Genomic DNA, 20526 nt, shown 5'->3' with positions numbered 1-20526 from the left:
CTTAGCCAGGTATTTTAGAAATATTCATCTGGAAGCAGCGTCTTTGCCTTGGTTAAAGAGAAGTGGGTCTTAAAGTATCAGTGAGAATGGGATAAAAAGGGATGGATAAGACCCTCCCTACTAAAGGATCAGGTATAAGGCGCTCTGATTGGGTTTCTGTCTTCCTTTTGGCATAAACACCATTATTTGGAGGAAGTTTCCCTGACCACCCTCCCCACTTCCATTGAGTTAAATGCCCTTTTATATGCTCTTACCACATCCTGTAATTTTCTGTTATAGCAGCTTATCACACTTGGATTAAATTCTTCTCTGTGTGATTATTAAACATCTGTCTCCTTGGATAGACTGAGCTCCTTGAGGTGCCATGAGTGCCTTATTTACTGCTGTCTGCTGAGGGCCTGCAAAGTAGTAGCTGCTCAGTGACACTCATTGCATGCAGATGTGCCTGAGTGAAGGCAAAGTGTTGACTCAGTAGGGCTGCAGTTTTAAGCTGAGATGATGGATGGACAGCATAGGGCTGCCACGGATAGGCCTGGATAAGATAGGATGGAAGGTGACTGGAAAGTGGGAGGCGATGAAGTTTCTTCATGGAATTTTCTTCTAAGTGGTTAGAAATCTGAGCTTGGAATGCATCTCTCAGCTAGGGCTATAGCCTTCAGATATATTTGTTTTGAGATAATAGTTGAAACCAAGAGCTTAGTTCACATTGCCGAGGGAAAGAATGTGGCAAGAGAAGATCAGAAGGCCAGGGGTTGATATTGGAAGACAACTTCAATTAAATAATTACAGGAGAAAATTTAGCCATGGATGAAGATGGTATTAGGACTAGAGAGGTGAGAGGGAAGCCAGGAAAATTCATTGCTACAGACACCAATAAAACAGAATATGAAGAAGGTAGATAATGAGGAGTTCCAGAAGGCACTGATTCGTTAAGGAATAAAAGGACTGAGAAAACTCCAGTGGCTTTAGAAGTGGTTTTGGAGATAAGGAAGGATCTCTGGGAGGCCATACTCAATAGTTAGAGTGGCTGCTGAGGGCCAGGAAGCAGTGACTGGGCCACAGTGAGGGAGAGGGAGAAATAAAGAGTAGTAGCTTTAGGAATAAGGAATTTTAAGACAGGAAATATCTGTATATGTTTGAAGGCATAGGAAAAAGTGTCAGGTGGGAGAGAACCAGCTAGAGAGGGTGGGGAATGTGGAGAGGGAAATAAGCTTGACCCTCACATACTACCTCTTTCTGGCCAGGCAAGGTGCTAGGTGTTTTTATTATCTTTAAAAAAAATTTTTATTGCTGACCCTATTACAGATGTCCCCCATTTCCCCATCTTTGCTCCATTCCACCCAACCCCACCTCCCTGGCCTTCACCACATTGTTGTTTATGTCCGTGGGCTATGCATACATGCATATTTGTTCTTCCATTCCCATCCCCTCTGAGATCTGTCTGTCTGTTCTGTATCCATGCCTCTGTTCCTGTTTTGTTTGTCATTTTATTTTGTTCATTATATTCCACATATATTTGAGATCATATGGTATTTGTCTTTCTCTGACTGGCTTATTGCTCTTAGCACAATAATTTCCAGGTCCATCCATGCTGTTGTAAAGAGTAAGAGATCCTTCTTCTTTATAGCTGCATAGTATTCCATGGTGTAAATGTACCATAGCTGTTTTATCCACTCATCCACTGATGGCACTTGGGCTGTTTCCAGATCTTGGCTATTGTAAATAACACTGCTATGAACATTGGGGTGCCTATATTCTTTCTGATTGGTGTTTTGGGATTCTTAGGATATATTCTGAGAAGTAGGATCACGGGGTCAAATAACAGTTCCATTTTTAATTTTTTGAAGTACCTCCATAATGTTTTCCACAGTGGCTGCACCAGTCTGCATTCCCACCAACAGTGCACTAGGGTTCCCTTTTTCTCCACACCCTCGCCAGCACTTGTTTGTTGATTTTTTGATGGTAGCCATACTGACCAGTGTGAGGTGATACCTCATAGTTTTAATTTGCATCTCTCTGATGATTAGTGACATTGAGCATTTTTTCATATACCTATTTGCCATTTGTACATGCTCTTTGGAGAAGTGTCTATTCAGGTCCTTTGCCCATTTTTAAATTGGACTAATTGTCTTCCTAGTGTTGAGTTGTATAAGTTCTTAATATATTTTGGAAATTAATCCCTTACCAGATAGATGTATCATTGGTGAATATGTTCTCCCAAACAGTGGGTTCCCTTTTCATTTTGTTGATGGTATCTTTTACTGTGCAGGAGCTTTTTATTTTGATGTAGTCCCATTTGTTTACTTTTTCCTTTGTTTCCCTTGCCCTAGGAGATGTATTGGCAAAACTGTTGCTACATGAAATGTCTGAGATTTTACTGCCTATGTTTTCTTCTAGGATTTTTATAGTTTCACAGCTTACATTTAAGTTTTTTTATCCATTTTGAGTTTATTCTTGTGTATGGTGTAAGTTGGTGGCCCAGTTTTCATTTTTTGCATGTACCTGTCCAATTTTCCCAACACCATTTATTGAGGAGACTGTCTTTACTCCATTGTATGCTCTTGCCTCCTTTGTCAAATATTAATTGACCATAAAGGTGTAGGTTGATTTCTGGCCTCTCTGTTCTGATCCATTGATATATATGCCTGTTCTTGTACAAGTAGCAGGCTGTTTTGATTACAGTGTCTTTGTAGTATAGTTTGGTATCTGATATTATGATCCCTCAAACGTTGTTCTTCTTTCTCAAGATTGCTGAGGCTATTTGGGATCTTTTTTTGGTTCCATATAAATTTTTGGAATATTTGTTCTAGATCTGTGAAATATGCCATTGGTATTTTAATAGGAATTGCGTTGAATCTATAGATTGCTTTGGGTAGTATGGACATTTTAATGATGTTAATTTTTCTAACTCATGAACATGATATATGCTTCCACTTGTTTGTATCTTCATCTATTTCTTTCTTCAATGTCCTATAGTTTTCCTAGGACAGGTCCTTTACCTCCTTGGTTAAGTTTATTCCTAGGTACCTTTTTTTTTCTTGCAATGGTAAATGGGATTGTTTTCTTAGTTTCTCTTTCTGAGAGTTCACTTTTGGTATATAAAAATGAACCAATTTCTGATATTAATTTTATATCCTGCTACTTTACTAAATTCATTTATTAAATCTAGTAGTTTTTTTGGTGGAGTCTTTAGGGTTTTCTGTGTACAATATCATGTCTTCTGGGAACAATGACAGTTTTACTTCCTCCTTTCCAATTCAGATGCCTTTTACTTCTTCTTGTCTGATCACTATGGCTAGTTTTTTCAGTACAATGTTGAATAAGAGTGGTGAAAGCAGGGTTATATTTTCTTATTGGATCAATTGCTTTAGTATCATGTAGTGTCCCTCTTTGTCTCTTATTGTGGCTTTTGTTTTGAAGTCTATTTTTGTCAGATACAAGTATTGCTACCCAAACTTTTTTTTGTTTCTTTTTACGTAGAATATTTTTTCCATCCCTTCACTTTCAGCCTGTGTGAATCTTTTGTTCTGAGGTGGGTCTCTTGTAGACAGCATATTTATGGGTCATGTTTTCTTATCTATTCAGCTACACTATGTCTTTTGATTGGAGCATTTAATCCATTTACATCTAAGGTTATTATTGATAGGTACTTATTTATTGCCATTTTAATTCTTTATGCCTATGTTCCTCTCTCTCTCTATTTCTTCTTCTTATAGCAGTCCCTTTAACATTTCTTGCAATGTTGATTTGGTAATAACCTTGGCCTGCCTCTCATGGGAACAGGGTCCAGCCCCCCTCATGTCTCCACTGTTCCTACCAGTCTCGAGGTGGCCTCCTCTGCCAGTCCTTGGTTAGAAGTCTCCTCTTCAGATAATCTTCAGTTGGTAATTCAAGGTGATTATTCCCCAATTTAATTTTATTTCCAGTTTGGTTCAGGTAGGATGTGCACGCAAGATCCACCTACCCCTCTGCCATCTTAAAGTTTTTCTGTTTTTATTATCTTATTTAATCTTATAAAGTAGCCATTAAGTGTCCCACTTTACCTGAGAATTTTCTGCCAAGGTATGTTGTAACTTGTTTTAAGTAAGTACAGAAGTCCTGGTCTTTCTTTGTCTCTCCTCTTTCCATTGTGCCTCTTATAAGTTAGACGTGAATAAAATCCAGAGCATGATGCGTGGGGATGCCACAGGTGGGCTCTGCTGAGGGTGCAGTGAGGAGATCCATTATGCACAGTTGTGTAGATTTCTTCAGATAGACTCTGTTGCCTGCAAACTAATACAGAGAACATTGGCAGTGGGGTGATTAACATTGGGGAAGCTCAATGTGGTGAATGATGTTTATGAGTGGATCATGGACATGGACGTCACTGGAGGCTGGCTTTATGTAGCTGGAAGGAGGTGATGGGGAGATGGAAAAACACGCACATATGCACAATAAAAATAGCTAAGTATGATTCCATTTATTTCAAACTCTATGTAGGTATGCATAAAGTATGCATAAAGAAATGTATAATAGGATGGTTATCAAAATTGGCAGTTTGTGGTTATCTCATTGGGTGGTTACAGATGATGTATTTTAGGGTTTTTTTTTGTACTTTGAACTCTGTTTTTTGCAGTTTTAAAAAAAGCATGTGTGATTTGTAAAACTTGAAACAACAACACAGCTACTTTTGTTGTATGGAAAACAACTTGTTGAATGAATTGTTGTTTTTAGAGGTAACTCAGAAGGAGATTAGAAATTTTATCTTTTGCTGATCTGGCGAGGAGCCGATTTGGTACTTTTCCCATTGATTTGTTAATACGGCTAAATGCAATGAGAAAGTCAGAGAGGGGTGGATTTGACAGACAGGCTCCTGAATTAAGGCCCATATCTTATCACTCTCCTGTTGAACTCTCTTCCTGGAAGTCCCACTTAGGCCTTTTTCTTCTAATTGCAGGAGAGTGCATAATTTGCACCTGGGACAACCTGGTAGTACTAGTGAGCTATTTCCCTTTGGAAGCAGCTCTCAATCAATGATGGATGAGAGTTAGTGGGTAAATACCCCAGCTTTCTTTCCCAGGGGTAAACATCTGAGGTTTATACATACAGGTCCTGGAGGGCCCAGTACGTCTTGCCTCACCTGGCGGTGTCAGTGCACCTCATATTGGCTTCTCTTCCTGTCTTACTTTCCACTCCTCTACCAGTGCTTCTTGGTTTCACTGACCCCCCAAATTCTTGTCTCAGTGTCTTCTTCCAAGAGAAACCAATTTAAGACAGGGCCTAGTACTATTTATCTGCCTCTTTCCATGACTGGACAAAGCACTCATTACCTGCTTTCTTGTCCACAGTACAGAACAGGCTCAGGAACCTCCTGGAAGTGGTATCTGATACGAACACTTAATTTTTGCAGTGGTGAAAAGAAAATGGTGAATGTTGACAACTGCTTTTTCTTATTTTCCCACCCTGCTGCTGAGTAAGGAACTTGTGACAAAATGACCCATAGCCCTGACTCATAGACCTGCTTTGTAAATGCTCTGAAGTAGGCCAGTCACCAGGGCCGTAAGTGGCAAATTCCCTCACGAAGTTCTGTCTTTGAGCAACAGTGATCTTACCCACCCATTTCCCTCATTTGCAAGTCGTCTTTCTGTTTCCCCAGCCAGATTTCAAAGAGCTTAAGCGGCTTTTCTGTTTTGCTCCCACAATGTAGTGCACCTACTTCGTGGCTCAGGGCTGTGCAGCTGTCGTGGAGGGCTTGTGGTAGGTTTCATTCCTAACTGAAGTACACACCAAATTGGCTGTGTGGACCCTCCAGCTGAGGGCTGAGTGAACCCAACAGCAAGCTGTTGGAGTGGATGTGAACCTCTGTGTGTTAGTGCCTCTGTCTTTGGGAGAAGGGCACACAGGAAGGCTGCCTTAGACAACAGCCTTGTAGGCACCAGGCATCCCTTGCAGACTTTCTCCTTACATATCCTTGGGCTAATTTCCTGGGATGTAGTGCCTGAGGCAGTGTGACTTGTTCAAGGGGGAGGCCAGAGATGGGAACTTGGAGATCATTGTTGACTGACAGGTTCTTAGGAAGAACCCACTCTCATGTTTTTCCTCCCCCTCCTCCTTCATCGTCTCTGCATCTTCGTCGTCTTATTTGAAGGAACCCATTTATCAAAGTGTTTTTAAATCACTGGATATTTACTTCTAACACCAATCTTAGTTTATTCTTCAGAAATCATTTCTAAGACTTGAGTGGTGATTTAAACTCACATGAGTAGCATGACGTATAGGTAGATATCAGCCAGACCTCATTGAGAATGTGGCCTTGTGGAAGCAAGAAACAGTTATAGGACCTGGGTTCAATTTCCAGCTGTTTCTTTGGACAATCACTTACTCTTATTTCTCTGTATGAAATAAATACATTGTATGTTTTTCTTTCTCATTATGTATGTCTTTATCAGTTTTCTGAAATTTCCTTTTTGGAATATAGACCATGAGTGAATGATTTAAATAAATGAGTGGGTCAATCTGCAGAGGTATCAAATCCAACACTGCTAATAAACATTAACAAAACGTGCTAAGCAAACAAGGTAAAAAAAAAAAAAGGTTTTAGTTTGTGTCTTTGCTTTAAAAATGGCACCAGGTCCTGTGAAATAATTGAACAGAAAAACATAATTCTATTGCCTCTTTTCCTAGTTCTGCCTAAAGTCATTAACTCCTTTCAAATGTATGAGCCAGAGGTTTACAAAGAGAATGAACAATATAAGAACTTCTGTTACTAACGTTCTTCAGAAGTGAGCGCCTCTAAGCGGAGCATAATGGTCTTTTGGTAAAGCCCGCTTCCTGCTGAAAAGAAAGAAAATCAAATCATCAGCATAATGGAAGAGTAAATCAGATGCACATTTCCTTGAAGACGGGCTTCTTTTTGCTGTTTGTGCTGTCTGCACCTGCCGTCCTCACACCCGGGGACTGGGTTTTACAGGCTCCGGATGAGAGCGATCTTCACTGTTTTGATTGTCACCTACCTGCTCAGAAGGGCTCAGCCAGTGGTTTGGGAGAATGAGGGGAATCTATTCTGGATTGGGGTTCTGGTGAGTAGAACTGGCTACAAAGCTTTGGTTTGGACCTAACCCCCTCCGACAGACTGAGGGGGTGCCTTAGGGCGTAATTGGAAGCCAGACTCTTTTCTTGAGGGTGGAGAAGCATGCGGCTCTACTACTACCAGCAACCTAATGAAATGGTTTTTCATAAGGTCACCAATGAGGTTTTCATTTAAAATCTGGGACTTTATTCCAAACGCCCAGATACTTAAATTCATTAGCCATTTCAAAGGGGCGTGTAGTAAACAGGAAGCACTCTAATAAAATTGGGCATAGGGTGTCCACCTCAGGACCCGCGTCACGTGAGGTTTGACTAGTTTTCCTGTAGGCTTTATGGAGAGCGGTATATTTGGGATGAACCAAACAGGAGTAGAAGAACAAAGTTATTCAGAGAAATAGCCCCGAGGGAAAGTGGTGGCAGGCAAAAAAGCAGTGGAGGATTAGTTTTTATTTTTATTTTTTTAAGAAAAATACTTAACTAGCCTGTGAGTGTCACACAAGCATGTTTAATTCCAAACATCTGACCCAGGGTGCATTTTCAAGCAATGGTGGGAAATGTGGATATGTTGAATGGAAAAAGCAAAACAAAACAAAAGCAGCTTAAAGTTGAATCTGGCTAATAGAGTACATATTAATTTCTGCAACGAAAGCTGACCATTATCTTGGTTTCAACTTCAGCTCCTGGCTAAGTACAAAAGCTTGCAATGGGATAAAGTGCTGCGGCTGGAGGAGGTGCAGGCCAACCTGGGGGTCAGTCTGGAAGAAATGCTGTTGATCACAGAGGATGCTCTTCACCCTGAACCCTACAGCCCCGAAGAGGTCTGCAGGTGTCTGGGAATCAGCCTGCAGGAGCTTCGGACCCAGATCCTGAGTCCAAACACTCAAGATGGTGAGTGTGCTGGAGAAAGTAAGGACATGGGTTGTCCCCCTGTCAGAGCTGCAGTTCACAACTTCCGAAAGGATCCTGCTGGTTTTGAAGAATGCTTGAGGGAATTTGGAGAATGGGTGTGTTTTGGCAAACTTAATTATCTAGATTCTTGGCTTTATTAAATTCATTTTTTCATTCATCCACAAACATTTACTGGTCCGCTATATGCCAGGTATGCTGGTAAGGCAAAGGTAAATGATATGTGGTTCCTGTCCTCAAGAAGTTCATAATTCCATAAGCTTCTTTTTTGTTCTTTTGTCATCTTTTTTATCCCTAGCCATTTTTCTGATTACTATACTACTTATATAAAAAGGTCTCGATCTGAGCAGTGCTCATAACTGCTGTGGAGCAACACTCTGGAACACCAGGAAGTCTTCACTGCTTAGGTCAAAATTTGTGGCCCACTTTAGTGTGGAAGCTTCTTCTATATGCCTGCTGCTTTCAAGTAATGTTGTTTTTATACTGATAACCTCAGATACTGAGAAGAAGGGGCCAGGTAAAGTTGGAGGTACAGGATGGAGCCGTGGAGTATCTTTCCGTCTTAGAAGTAACGGTTGTTTATTTGTGGGAAGTCATTGCTGGGGACAGAGACATTTAACTAAGATCCAATAGTTGTTTTTTTTTAAATTGGTCTCAGAGAGAGAAAGGGAGGGAAGGAGGGAGAGAGGCAGGGAGGAGGGGGGAGGGAGAGCAGGGGCAGGGGCACGGACATCAATGTGAGAAACATCAATTGGTTGCCTCCCTCACATCTTCTGGTGTATGGGACAGAGCTCCAACCAACGAAGCCACACACACCAGGGCTCCAGTAGTTTATTGAGGAAGAGTTGGGAGGGTGGGAGCTTAGCACAAAGATCAGCCTCCCTAATTTCTATCCCATTCAGTTCAGTTCTACAATTGGTTAGTGAGTGCCTACAGTAGATTTGCCTGCCAAATGATGTCTTAAAGGCTGCAACTACTGACAGCTTTAGGATAAGATAAGGGAATCTTTTGAGGTCAGGGGGAAGGTTTTGGTTTCCAACACTATTAGATCCAATTTAATTTGATGAACTGTGTCTCTAGAACAGGGATGAGCAAAGTGGCCCACAGGCTTAATCAGACTTGCCACCTGTTTTTGTAAAATAAACTTTTGCAGGAATACAGCCGTAATTGGCCATGGCTGCTTCGGCACTGCAACAGCATAGTTGAGTAGTTGTGACAGAGACAGAGAATAGTCCACAAAACTTAAAACATTTACTACCTTACCCTTTGAAGAAAACATTTGCGGATCTCCACACCAGAAAGGCAGTGGACCTGGATTAGGATCTTGGGCTTCTTTACTCACTAGATTGGTGACTATTATCTTAGTTTTACATGAAATAGGTGTAATGGGAATACCTCCCTTAAAGGACTAACCTGTGCAGTGTGCTAAGAACAATGCTTGGTAATGGAGGTGCTCATAAATGCCAGCTGCTTTTGTTATTTCTCCTTCCCTCTCCTCCTCTACCTCTTCTAGGCCCTGAGGCTGAGCGTTGGGAACACAGAGATAAACACAACAGGGATCCATCCTCTGAGGAGTTTACAAAGTAGTGATAGAAACTGATAAAGAAAAAGTGAATCCAGCACAGAGTAATGATTGCTGTGATGGACATGTACTTGGGTCTGGGGAGACCAGAAAAGACAAGTCAGAGCTGGCTTTGCTAAGGAGATAGCACTTAGACCAAAGTTAGAGAATAAATAGGAATTTCCAATGTAGACAAGTTGTTAGACACACTTCCAGGCAGACAAAACAGCAGGCACAGAAGCAGGGAGCAGTGAGAAAGGGTTATGTGTCCAGAGAACTACAGCTAGTTGAGTGTTTCTTAAAAATAATATACATGGTGGCGAGTGATATATCAGGCTGAGTTTGTAGATGGGCCCAGATCACCAATGGCCTTGTTAAATACTTTGTGTGCATTACATCATTAATAAAATGTTTATTGAGTGAAGAAGTTGGACAGGACATTGGATAGGGAGTGTGTCCAGGGAAACAATCTTTATCCTGTGACTTAAGACACTGGCCAGTTTCTTTAATTCAGCAAATATATACATTGACTTCATTGGGCTAGGTATTATGCTGGATGCTGCGATACAAAGATAAGTAGGACATGATCTCTACCTTATAGTGACCTAGTGTCTAATGCAGGAGCGTGTCACACAACAATCACAGTAAACAACCCCCACTGCAATAAAGGTATTTGTCTAGAGTCTTTAGTGTGGAGGAAAGAATGACTAAGTGCCTGGAAAATGTGGCTTAAATTTGAGCTGGATCTTAAAGTTACAGACTTCCCTGAGAGGGGTGAGAGGCCGTTGGGGACCGAGAGTAGAGCCTGAGTAGAGGCACAGAGGCATGAGGAGCGGAGTATTTGAAAATGGGCTAAGAAATATTGTGTGCTGTATGAGTTGGATGCCAAAAATACTATTTAAAGGGATGTCAGTTAAAGGACTACTGTTCTATTCTCCATCACATAAGAGCCTGAAATAGGGGATTGTTGGTAGATATTACAACAGGTAGAGTCTCAAGACTGGAAAGGAGAGTTCAGTTGGAATTAAAGATTGCCTGTGTCTAAGAAGGAAGGGAGGGAAAGAGGAAAGAAGAAAAGGAACAGAAGGTAAGGAAGGCCAAGGTATGGATGCTGAGAAAGTTAGGGAGTTATAATATGGGGAATGATTTGGGGGGCAACATGATGTATGTTGATGACATGGCAAGGCATCTAAATAAAGATGCAGAGCATGTAAAAACCCAAACTATATAATTAGATTTGGGAGTTTTTGGTGAAGAAGCAAAGAAGCCTTGCCCAGCTGGTGTGGCTCAGTAGTTGAGCATTGACCCATGAACCAGGAGGTCACAGTTCAATTCCCAGTCAGGGCACATGCCCAGGTTTCAGGCCTGATCCCCAGTAGTAGGTGTGCAGGAGGCAGCCGATCAATGACTCTCTCATCATTGATGTTTCTCTCTCTCCCTCTCCTTTCCTCTGGCTGAAAGCAATAAAAACTTTTTTTTTTTTTTTTTTTAAAGTAGCAAATAAGCCTTAATGGACATTGAGGATATTCACTATCAAATGATCTTTTTTTTTTTTTAACTTTTCTTTTTAAATATCTTCATTGATTTCAGAGAGAGGAAAGGACAGGGAGAGAGAGAGATAGAAACATCAATGATAAGAGAGTCACTGATCAGCTGCCTCCTGCACGCCTACTACTGGGGATTGATCCCATAACTGTGGCATGTGTCCTGACCAGGAATCGAACCACTATCTTCTAGGTCATAGGTCAATGCTCAACCCCTGAGCCATGTCAGTCGGGCTCAAATGATCTTCTTAAAGCACTCTTTTCATGGTGTCACTTCTTAGTTCAAAAACCTTTAAAGGCTCCCCATTACCTCATTGCCTAAACTCCTTAAATGGGTGTTAAGATTTTTTCTTATTTGGTCTTAACTCTGTTCTACCCTGACACCCTTTCGAGCCCATGCATGCCCACATGGACTGTGTTGTCTTAGCAGAACGATTCCATTTACTAATTGCATCCTGGTCTTGTCTCTGAGCCTTTAATCTTAAATATTATTGTCCTTTTCTGACTAGACCTTTCCTCTTTTCTGAAATATACCTTTAATGCTCAATATAATTTTTATATTTTCTGTATTCTTAATCCATAGCCTCTTCTCTTTCTATCCATGTTCCTTTCCTCTGTATCTGCCTGTCTCTACTCCCTTCCCCCCTTTTAGCGTGTGTTTGAATAAGTTAATCGCCCAGAAAACCTTGGAAACAAAAAGGATAATTTGCTAATCATAGTACATGCATTGTTCTTTATGTATATCTTTAACCCTGCCCCCCCCCCCCAAGAATAATGATTACATTGTTTTTGTAACAAATGATGCATGCTCAGTCCTCCCTTTCTCTAGAACAACTTCCCTTCTGGCTCACTTTCATCACTTTCTATAAAGTACTTTTGTTTTGCTTGCATTCAATAAATCTATCTTGAATGAATGAATCCATTTTGTATTTCTTAAAAGTTTTTCCTTTTGCTTTTGGAGTGAATAAATTTTTAAAAATCAATGAACATAAATTAGTCTGTGGGATTCTAGATTATCCTACATTAATGTCACTTGATTTACTCTCTGCATTCAGCCATCTAACCTCAGCCAAATTTCCAGCTGAATTCTCTTGGCACTCAATTTTAACTTTAGGGATTAAAATCCTTTTATATTTTTGCCTTGTTCCTTCAGAGTTTGTGCTCTGGTTGGTCTAAGACCTTAAGGAAATGTTTCTCTAAAATGCTCTGGAGGATGTGATTCTTATTGAATGTGGCACTGTACTTAGATAGTATGAATGGATTCAAAGATGACATATGCCCCCAGAAGAGGACTTCTGGGGGCTGGCACCCCTTTATTCCAGGGGCCTACACTTTAACATGCTTAGTTTTTTGTTGCTGTTTTTTTTAAACATATCTTTATTGATTTCAGAGAGAGGAAGGGAATGGGGAGAGAGAGAGAGATAGCAACATCAATGATGAGAGAATCATTGATTGGCTGCCTAGCTCTCAACCCGGGCATGTCCCCTGACCCGGAATCAAACCCCGATCTCCTGGACCCTAGGTCGATGTTCAACACTGAGCCACTCCCGGCCAGGCAACATGCTTAGTTTTGACATGAACTATTATTCTGATCATGGAAATCCATGCCTTTCTCAAAGATATGTGGAATTTGATGTTCCCTTAATGCCCAAATTGCTTTCCTTCTTTACCTGGATATGAGTGTGAGTTGGGAGATGTTGACCTTGAGGTGACAGTGTAGGGAGAGATGTTTATAATCAAACTGTGGCATGCAGCTCCTGCTAAACCATCCAGACCTCAAAAGGCTCATGTGTAATATTATTTTCTCTTTCCAAATTTCTAATAATTAGATTTAGAAATGCTCAGAAGCCACTGAAATTAAGCGCGCACACACACACACACACACACACACAAAGCAAAATCCTCAAATCCTTTAGATGTTGTTTAGAATGGCTACAGTCCACCACTAGGAACTGGCGAGGGATAATTTAAGAATTCCGTGTCAGGCTTTCCCCACAGGTAGGAATTACCTTAGGGTATGGTACAATGTCTGGGATTGTAGAGGCTCAGGGGCCAGGCTGGTTTGGAAGGGGTGAGACCCAAGAGGAAAAGATGAAGCTGTGGTCAGAGCCAGGAGAGATGGGCATGTGTATCCAGCACAGAAGATATGAACACACACTGGAGGAAACAAAGGAGCCCATTGGGGAACTAAATGGAAACTGAGGTAGAAAATAGGTCAGGTACTTTGGGTGCCAGTTTAAGAAAGGGGGAATTTATTGGGAGCATTCATTTTGGGAAGCCCAGCTTGTGCTCCAAGTTGGGGTGGCCCTGCTGCTTAGACCCATTGGGTTGAGCTGGAGGCAAATCTCATTGCTTGAATTACCAGTTTTGCCTGTGACTATATGTTCACGAAATGCTGGCCAGTGGCTGACTAATCTATTTGGATTCTGTGATCTCTAAAGTCATGAGTGATAATCATGGCTTTAGAGCAAGTACAGGGCACTGAAATAGACTGTCTTTAGGAAGGGGACATCTAGAGTAAGTCCCCCCACTTGCCCCAGAAAGAAACCCCGCAAAAACTTATTTACTTTATGGTTTACATATTGCTCTTCACTCATATCACCTGATTTTAACCTCACAACAACCCTGGAACACATGGTTATCCTCATTTCACAGACGAGAAAACTGAGGTTAGAGAGTTACATGTAGTTACAAGACTACAGAGGTACTAGTGCTAGAGCCAGATCCCAAATCCCAGTCTTCTGATTTAATCCAATGCTCTTTCTGCCATTATTTTTTTTCTCAGTGTATTAATAAACTGGCCTTAGCAATCCTGCACCAAGAAAGGGAGATAATCATCCAATTTTGACTTTGCTTGGCTCTGATTATTTCCTTAAAAATAAAGAAAGGTAATGAAGATGGGTTACTTTTTGATTAAAGAGTTTCCTTTAGGCTATTTCCCATTTTGGTGCTTTGGCCCTAGAAGATGATGTAAAACCTCTTTGCACTCAGTAGCTTGTTTAATTTAAGGAGCAAACTCAAGTTGGTCAGAATATACATGAGCTGTTGTGTTATAGAAGAACTGTGAGAAGTGCCATATAATTTTCTTATTTGATAAAAGTGTGGTTCTCATGGATTATCACAGTTAAGTTTAAGAATAATAGTTTGTTTCTTTATAAGGTATAAAAAGAGTGAGTTGGTCAGTAATGTCAATTTCCTATTAAGTGTTCTCAGATATTAAGAAAATTGATTTAAAAATAGTTTGTGAAATATTAAGCACTAAATTCTATGATCTCAACATGTTCAATTTTTTTTTTGTATAAGAATTTTGAAAGAAAAGTTTTTCATAAAGAACCTAGAAGAAACTCCAAAGGAAATTATCAACCTCTCTAGAGTTTACAGATATTGGCATAGCAGAAATCCTTAAAATCTGTGTGCTGGACTTCTAATAAGGCCAAATGAAAATGAGTCCTTCAGTTTTGTCTCTTGCTCCTGTTGACTTCCTCAGCTGTCTTGCTACAGAGGGCAGAGTCATGCCAAGAGTAAAGGTTCTTTATTTTCTAGGGAAAAGTAGACTGAACTATAATTCCAGATGGCTTGGGGATGATGCTTTCTTCCTGGGTTTTCGTCTTCCTCTTTCATATGTGTGCATTATATTTATTGGTGAATAAATAGGTGAAATCTATTTATTGGTTCACCTTCCCTCTTCAAATATTTAAGGAACTAACAATGAATGTGAGCATACCTTATTAAGTATGATTTTAAAGACACGGCATCTTAAAACTCAACTTCTGTAAGAACAACCCAGGACCAGTGTGATGTCTGCTGTGTACTGGTTGGTACCTGAGCCATTGATAGGAAGGCTGGAGCTCAGATTCTCCCTCTTATCCCACAAGGCTAATAATGGTAGCCTTGTTTCTGCATCCTGAGGCCATTCTGGAGCCCCAAAAGCAGAATTCTGGAATTTTTATCCACTTGTGTGAGAGTTTTAAAAGAGCTAAAATGAAATGAATTCTGAAGGTACATTTTTAGGAGGAGCTGGCCCCTGCAGTAATCTTAAACACACTTGGCTGTCTTGGACTAAGTCAGGCCCAGAACGCACCTATGAGCTTGACCGTCTCTTCATACTTGTACCTTCAAACCCTTGAGCTCTCCAAGTTTCTTGAGCTAATAGGATTTGGGATGGACTATCATTCTAGAATCTTACAGCATGGTCCAGGAAAACATTTCCTCCTGATTGATATTAGTTGTTCACTTCCTGTGCCTTTGTCCCTTTGCAAAGTACCTAGCTTCAGGTGGAACCGAGTTTCCTAGTAAGAACTTCTAAATCAGAAACTGTGTACCTCTTACTACCAACATGAATTTGTTTCTAGTTTGTCTCCATGTGAGTCAGCAGAAATGAGGAACGAGCATGGATCTAGCAACTTTTAGTGGGTTATTGCCAAATACCAATAGTAACGACAACAAAAATGACGGTCCATTGTATTTGTATAGCTTCATGGAAGAGGTGGCATCTGGGCTGACATTGAAAGAGATTTGGGGATTGCAGAACCAGTCTGGGCAGGATACCGATGCTGGGCCTTCGTTCTTGGACAGCCAGTGATGGAGTAGGGTATAAGCCAGTGGGGGTGGCACAAACACAGCACAAGAGGTAGGAAAGGATTGAGCACTTTCAGAAGACTCGGTGTGTCTTGGTGGACTGGAATGTGTGGACCTTCCTTTATTGGACAATGAAACTGTGCCAGTGTTTGATGCAACCAAGTATTTGGAAATGCCACAGCCAGAAGGGTAAATCTGGAGGTTTATTATGGCAGCTGTGCATAGGCTGGGTAGAGGTGAGAGGGAGACTAGTTAGAAGGCAGCATAATTGTTCAGAATGGGGTGATAAGGATTCAAACTAGAAAGGTAGAGTATAGAATGAAAAGGAAGGGAGCGATGGGCTCCATCTGGACGTTTGAATGGCCCTGGAGTTAACAGGAACTTAGTATATTGCCAGAGTGTAAAGGCAGGTGAGAGTGACTACAGCAGAGTGAGGCAAAGGTTTCAAGGTCAGAGGAGTAGAATTTATTACGACACAGGCAGTGCTGGCTCTTGCTGCTCCTGGAAATCTGAGAAAGGGAAGCTTTAACCACGTGGGGTGCTATTACTCTCCATGGAAAAGATGGCATTAGGCTGTGGATTTGAGAATATTCACAAATGCCTCTTGGAATGTAGTTTTCCATGGACTAATGTGGTTTGTGTTGAAAGTGCACGTATATATTTTTCATCAGTGGTTTTGCTTTTAAAAGCAGGTAGTTAAGATTTTTCCCCCCTCTTAAATGTAAAATGCTAATTTAATTTAGTCTTTGTAGCATGGGAATGGGATATTAATGTGGCTGAAAACAGCAGTTTATTTTTTGTGGGTCTGACCATTTCAGAAACTTCACATACATGAAAAATATTATTACTAGAAAAATAAATTTGAAACCACACTCCAACTTCAATGAGGATTGTATCGTGTTTTTCCATTCTACTGCTTAAATACTCCAAAGGGTCTACGCCTCAGAGCAGGGACTTATTCTAACTTTGCTGCGTAGGAAACCAGAGGACTTAGGAGTGGATTCTGAAGTGGTTTTCCCCATCTACCTCTCGCTTGCTGTTCTTGAAAACCAACTCCTGGTTTAGCCCAGTGGAGCTTTCTGTTTGAGAGAAATTGGCCAGTGGCATGCAGTTACGGGGTTATGCAAAAACAGCTAAAACCACAACTGCTGTTATCCCCTCACTCAAACAGTTGGAAAGTATTTGGGGGTATGAGATTCTCAGAAGATTAATTATATACTTACATGATAAAGATTTCCAATTCTCTCAGACCAGCATATTTATTTATTTTGTTTTGATTAATTATCCTGAGATAAAGTTTTTATCCAAGTTAAGTCTGATTCCCAAAATATTTACCACTTTTAAGCTTGTTAGCTGAAAACCATGGCCTGCATTCTTCTATCCCCACACAACCTGTATGTAGTTTGGCCATATGAAGCTACTTGAAGAAACTCACTGTATTAAGAGTGAAGGAGACGAAGGTCCAGCACTCTTCAGACTGAGTCTGAGGGTGGACTGGGAACCATCCTTTAAGAAGGGGACACACAGACTAACATGTGTTCAGAGGAATCATCAGTGAAGGTGACTTGAAATTCAATCATGCAGGGGAAGAGAGAAGACTTAAATGCTAATAGGGTTATTGTATTTCATTGCTGCTGGGGGCAGGTGCCATAATTTTAGCTACTAACATCCAGGCCTTTCTCCTAAGGAAATCTCTTGCTGTGTGCATGTTGGTGAGAGGGAAGGTCTTGCCTCCTATGGTGGAAGCTGAGGGGTGAGATTTGCCTCACATAGGTTACTTCTCACCCTGGTTTCCTGGCACAGTCTGTGTCTGGGGCTTTGCATCTAATAGGCACAGGGTTTGTTGACAATAGAGCCCATTAGCTGAAATTTTTAACCTGAATTCAAGGATAGCTTTATGGAATCTGTGTATATGTTGTACTATATGTAAAACTTTGGACATTTGTGTATTCAGATGAGGGAGAAGGTCCATTTGTTTTTCTGTCTTGGTTGAAGAAACTGAAGCTTTAAAAGTTCAAAAAAACTAGCTTAATATAAAGCCACTAGTAAGTTGCAGTTTAGGATTTGAGATGTCTTTTTGAAATCTTGTTTTTATTAGATTTTTGAGGTTCTATAATCCTAAAAAGGCCAAGAACCACTTATCTACAATCTAAACATCTTACTTCAAAGCCCTCATGACCTGGCCTCTGCCCACCACTTCGATTTTCCCTTTTACTTTGTTTCCTGTTACTTCTGTTCTTCATATTAATTTCTTGTTCTAGTCACATCCAGGTACCATGGATTTTCTAAAAGCACCTCATGGCTTTTAATCTCCATGTCTTTGCTCATGATGTTCCTTCTGCCTTAAGTTTCTAATCCACTTCTTTGCACCTTACCCACCTTATAATTGGTTTGCTGGACACCTACTCATCTTTTAAGAATCACTTGGCTTCACCTCCTCTGTGAAGGTCATGATCACTGTGTCCCATCCCCTTGGCCCACCTGATTCAGCATTGCCAGCAGCTCATGTCAAGCTAGCAGCTGGTGCAGTGTCTTCTTTGTTTTCTTGGGGCATTCTCCAAAGTCACTGCCTAGGCACATCTTTGTGAAGTTAACCATTGTGGGGGCAACACTCAAGCAATGGGAATGTCATGGGTAAATGTCCATCCTCTCGTGGGCCAATTCTGAGGCAGCTTCTATATGGTTCTTTACAAAGACCCCTGAGCAACGGGGCCCTGGTTGTCCACAGTGGTAACCTGCTCATTAAACACCCTTTACTGGCTTTTCTCCTTCCCTCTCTCACATTCTTTCCCCTTTTGCTCCAGCTTTCTGGATTTCTGCTACCAGCACTCAAGTCTTTGTCTGGGGCTCTGTTTTCAGGTTAACCCAGATCAGGACACTCTCTTGACTTTGTGCCTCCACTTTAGCTGTGAGGAGCTGCCTCAGCATCTATTGCCCTTCATTGTGCTTATTTAAACGATCTTTCTCTGTTGATGATTACTTCATTTATTTTTAAAATTTGTTTCAGTTTTTATTGTGGTAAGAACAATTTATGTGAGACCTATCCTCTTAACCATTGTAAGTTTACAATGTAGTATTGTTGGCTACAGGTACAATGTTGTACAGAGCTCTAGAACTTATTTATCTTACTTGATGGAAACTTTAAGTTGGCTGATTAATAACTCCCATTTCTCCCTCCCTGAGCCCCTAGTAACCAACATTCCAGCCTTTGAGTTTATGAATTTTACTATTTCAGCTGTCTCATACAAATGGAATAATGAGTAGTTGTCTTTCTGTGTCTGGCTTATTTTACTTAGCATGATGTCCTCAAGGTCCATCCATGTTGTTGCATATTGCAGAATTTCCTTCAGTTTTAAGACTGAATGAATAATAATTCATTGTATGTCTGTACTGAATTTTCTTAAAATTTTCTTTTTTCAATTGTGGTTTAAAAAACTGAAGTTTTAAAGGTTCAAAAAACTTGCTTAAGATCAAACTATTGAGTTGCAGTTTAGGATCTGAGATGTCTTTTTGAAATCTCTAGTCTTACACATAATGTTACCTTAATGGATAAGACAATTAAATGAAGTGCTCAATTTATGAGTAATAGGTAAGGATATGGCCTCCTTTCTTTCAGGTGAAGATAGCGGGTGCCATCACTTGGGTACTACATTTTCTTTATCTATTCATCTGTTGAGGGACACTTAGGTTGCTTCCACATCTTGGCAAATGTGAATATGCTGTGAACATGGGAGAGCTAATATCTCTTTGAGATCCTGATTTCAATTCTTTCAGTTATACTATATTTTTATTTTTTTGAGGAGCCTCCATCCTGTTTTCCATAGTGGCTGTACCAGTTTACATTCTCACCAATAGTGTGCAAGGGTTTCCATTTCTCCACATCTTCACCAACATTTGTCTTTTGTTAGACTTTTACTTCTTGAGATTAAAGAGCTTAACTTATTCATTGTTGTTCCTTCAGTATTAAAACCAGCACATAGTGGATCCTCATCTTTATGTAAAAAACATAAGATGTGAGAGCTTTCATCAGATCACTCATATGTTTACATATGTCTGAGGAACAGAATGAAGACTAAAGAGGAGAGGTTACAAGAAGATAGACTTTAAGTTCAGTACAGAGCTATCAATGCACCACAGTGAGGTGACATTTGTTAGTAATGGTAACGGTGGCTCATTATGGCGTGACAGCCCCTCAGTTTGCCCACTCTTCTCTCTCTAGCCAATAATTCCTGTTATACAGAATTTTATGGAACGAGAGCACACATGCAGATGCTTCCAGGGACCAGGCAGGCATTTAAACCAGTGAGGCAGGCTGATAATCAGAGTGGTAGGAACTGTGTGGAAATAAAGTGTGTGTGCCATCTTTAAAAGGGGTAGCTGTTCCTCAGCCCCAGCTAACCACTGCTGTGCAGTGCTTCAATGCTGCCAGGCCTTTCAGGTTTTCAAGGGGAAGCAGAAATTCAGATTATTACTTAAAATTTAGAAAACGGTATGTGGATCAAGAAAGCATCACGGTAGCTAGATATGGATCATGGGTTGTTAGTTTCCAACTTTTGTATAGCGTGTGTACCAGAGAATGTTAAAAGCTCAGATATGGGGACAGCCTCCTTGAGAAGCTGCCCTAGGCTCTGGCCAGTTTGCTCTCTTCAGGCCCATAAACACACTCTGCTGGTTCCCAGCCTGAGCCTTCCCCATCCTGTCTTTACAGTAAGGAAGCTCTGTGTCTCAGGCCTTCTCTTATGACACTTCTCTCTACTTTTCTTCCCCCAACAAACCCTGTCTTAGTGCACCGTCAGCATTTCCAGCACTTGGATATCTGCTACAGTTGGCCATGGTCCAGTGGTTTCATAGTTTGTCTTATCTGTTTAA

The 20526-nt window shown here is 40.8% G+C and overlaps 1 protein-coding gene across 6 annotated transcripts in view; it reads left to right on the top strand.

Moving 5' to 3' along the window:
• The window catches only part of GALK2 (galactokinase 2), a 123085-nt gene that overhangs the window by 78982 nt on the left and 23577 nt on the right, over positions 1-20526 (top strand). For all 6 annotated transcript variants that reach the window (XM_016210127.2, XM_016210128.2, XM_016210129.2 and 3 more), the window contains one exon: positions 7746-7956. In XM_016210127.2, coding sequence (XP_016065613.2) covers positions 7746-7956 — 211 coding nt within the window. The remainder of the gene's footprint in view (positions 1-7745; positions 7957-20526) is intronic.

The sequence above is a fragment of the Miniopterus natalensis genome, chromosome 1 (assembly GCF_054644295.1).
Source record: "Miniopterus natalensis isolate mMinNat1 chromosome 1, mMinNat1.hap1, whole genome shotgun sequence".
In the NCBI taxonomy this organism is placed as follows: domain Eukaryota; kingdom Metazoa; phylum Chordata; class Mammalia; order Chiroptera; family Miniopteridae; genus Miniopterus; species Miniopterus natalensis.
The sequence above is the reverse complement of the archived record's forward strand: the minus strand, read 5'-3'. Positions and strand labels throughout refer to the sequence as shown.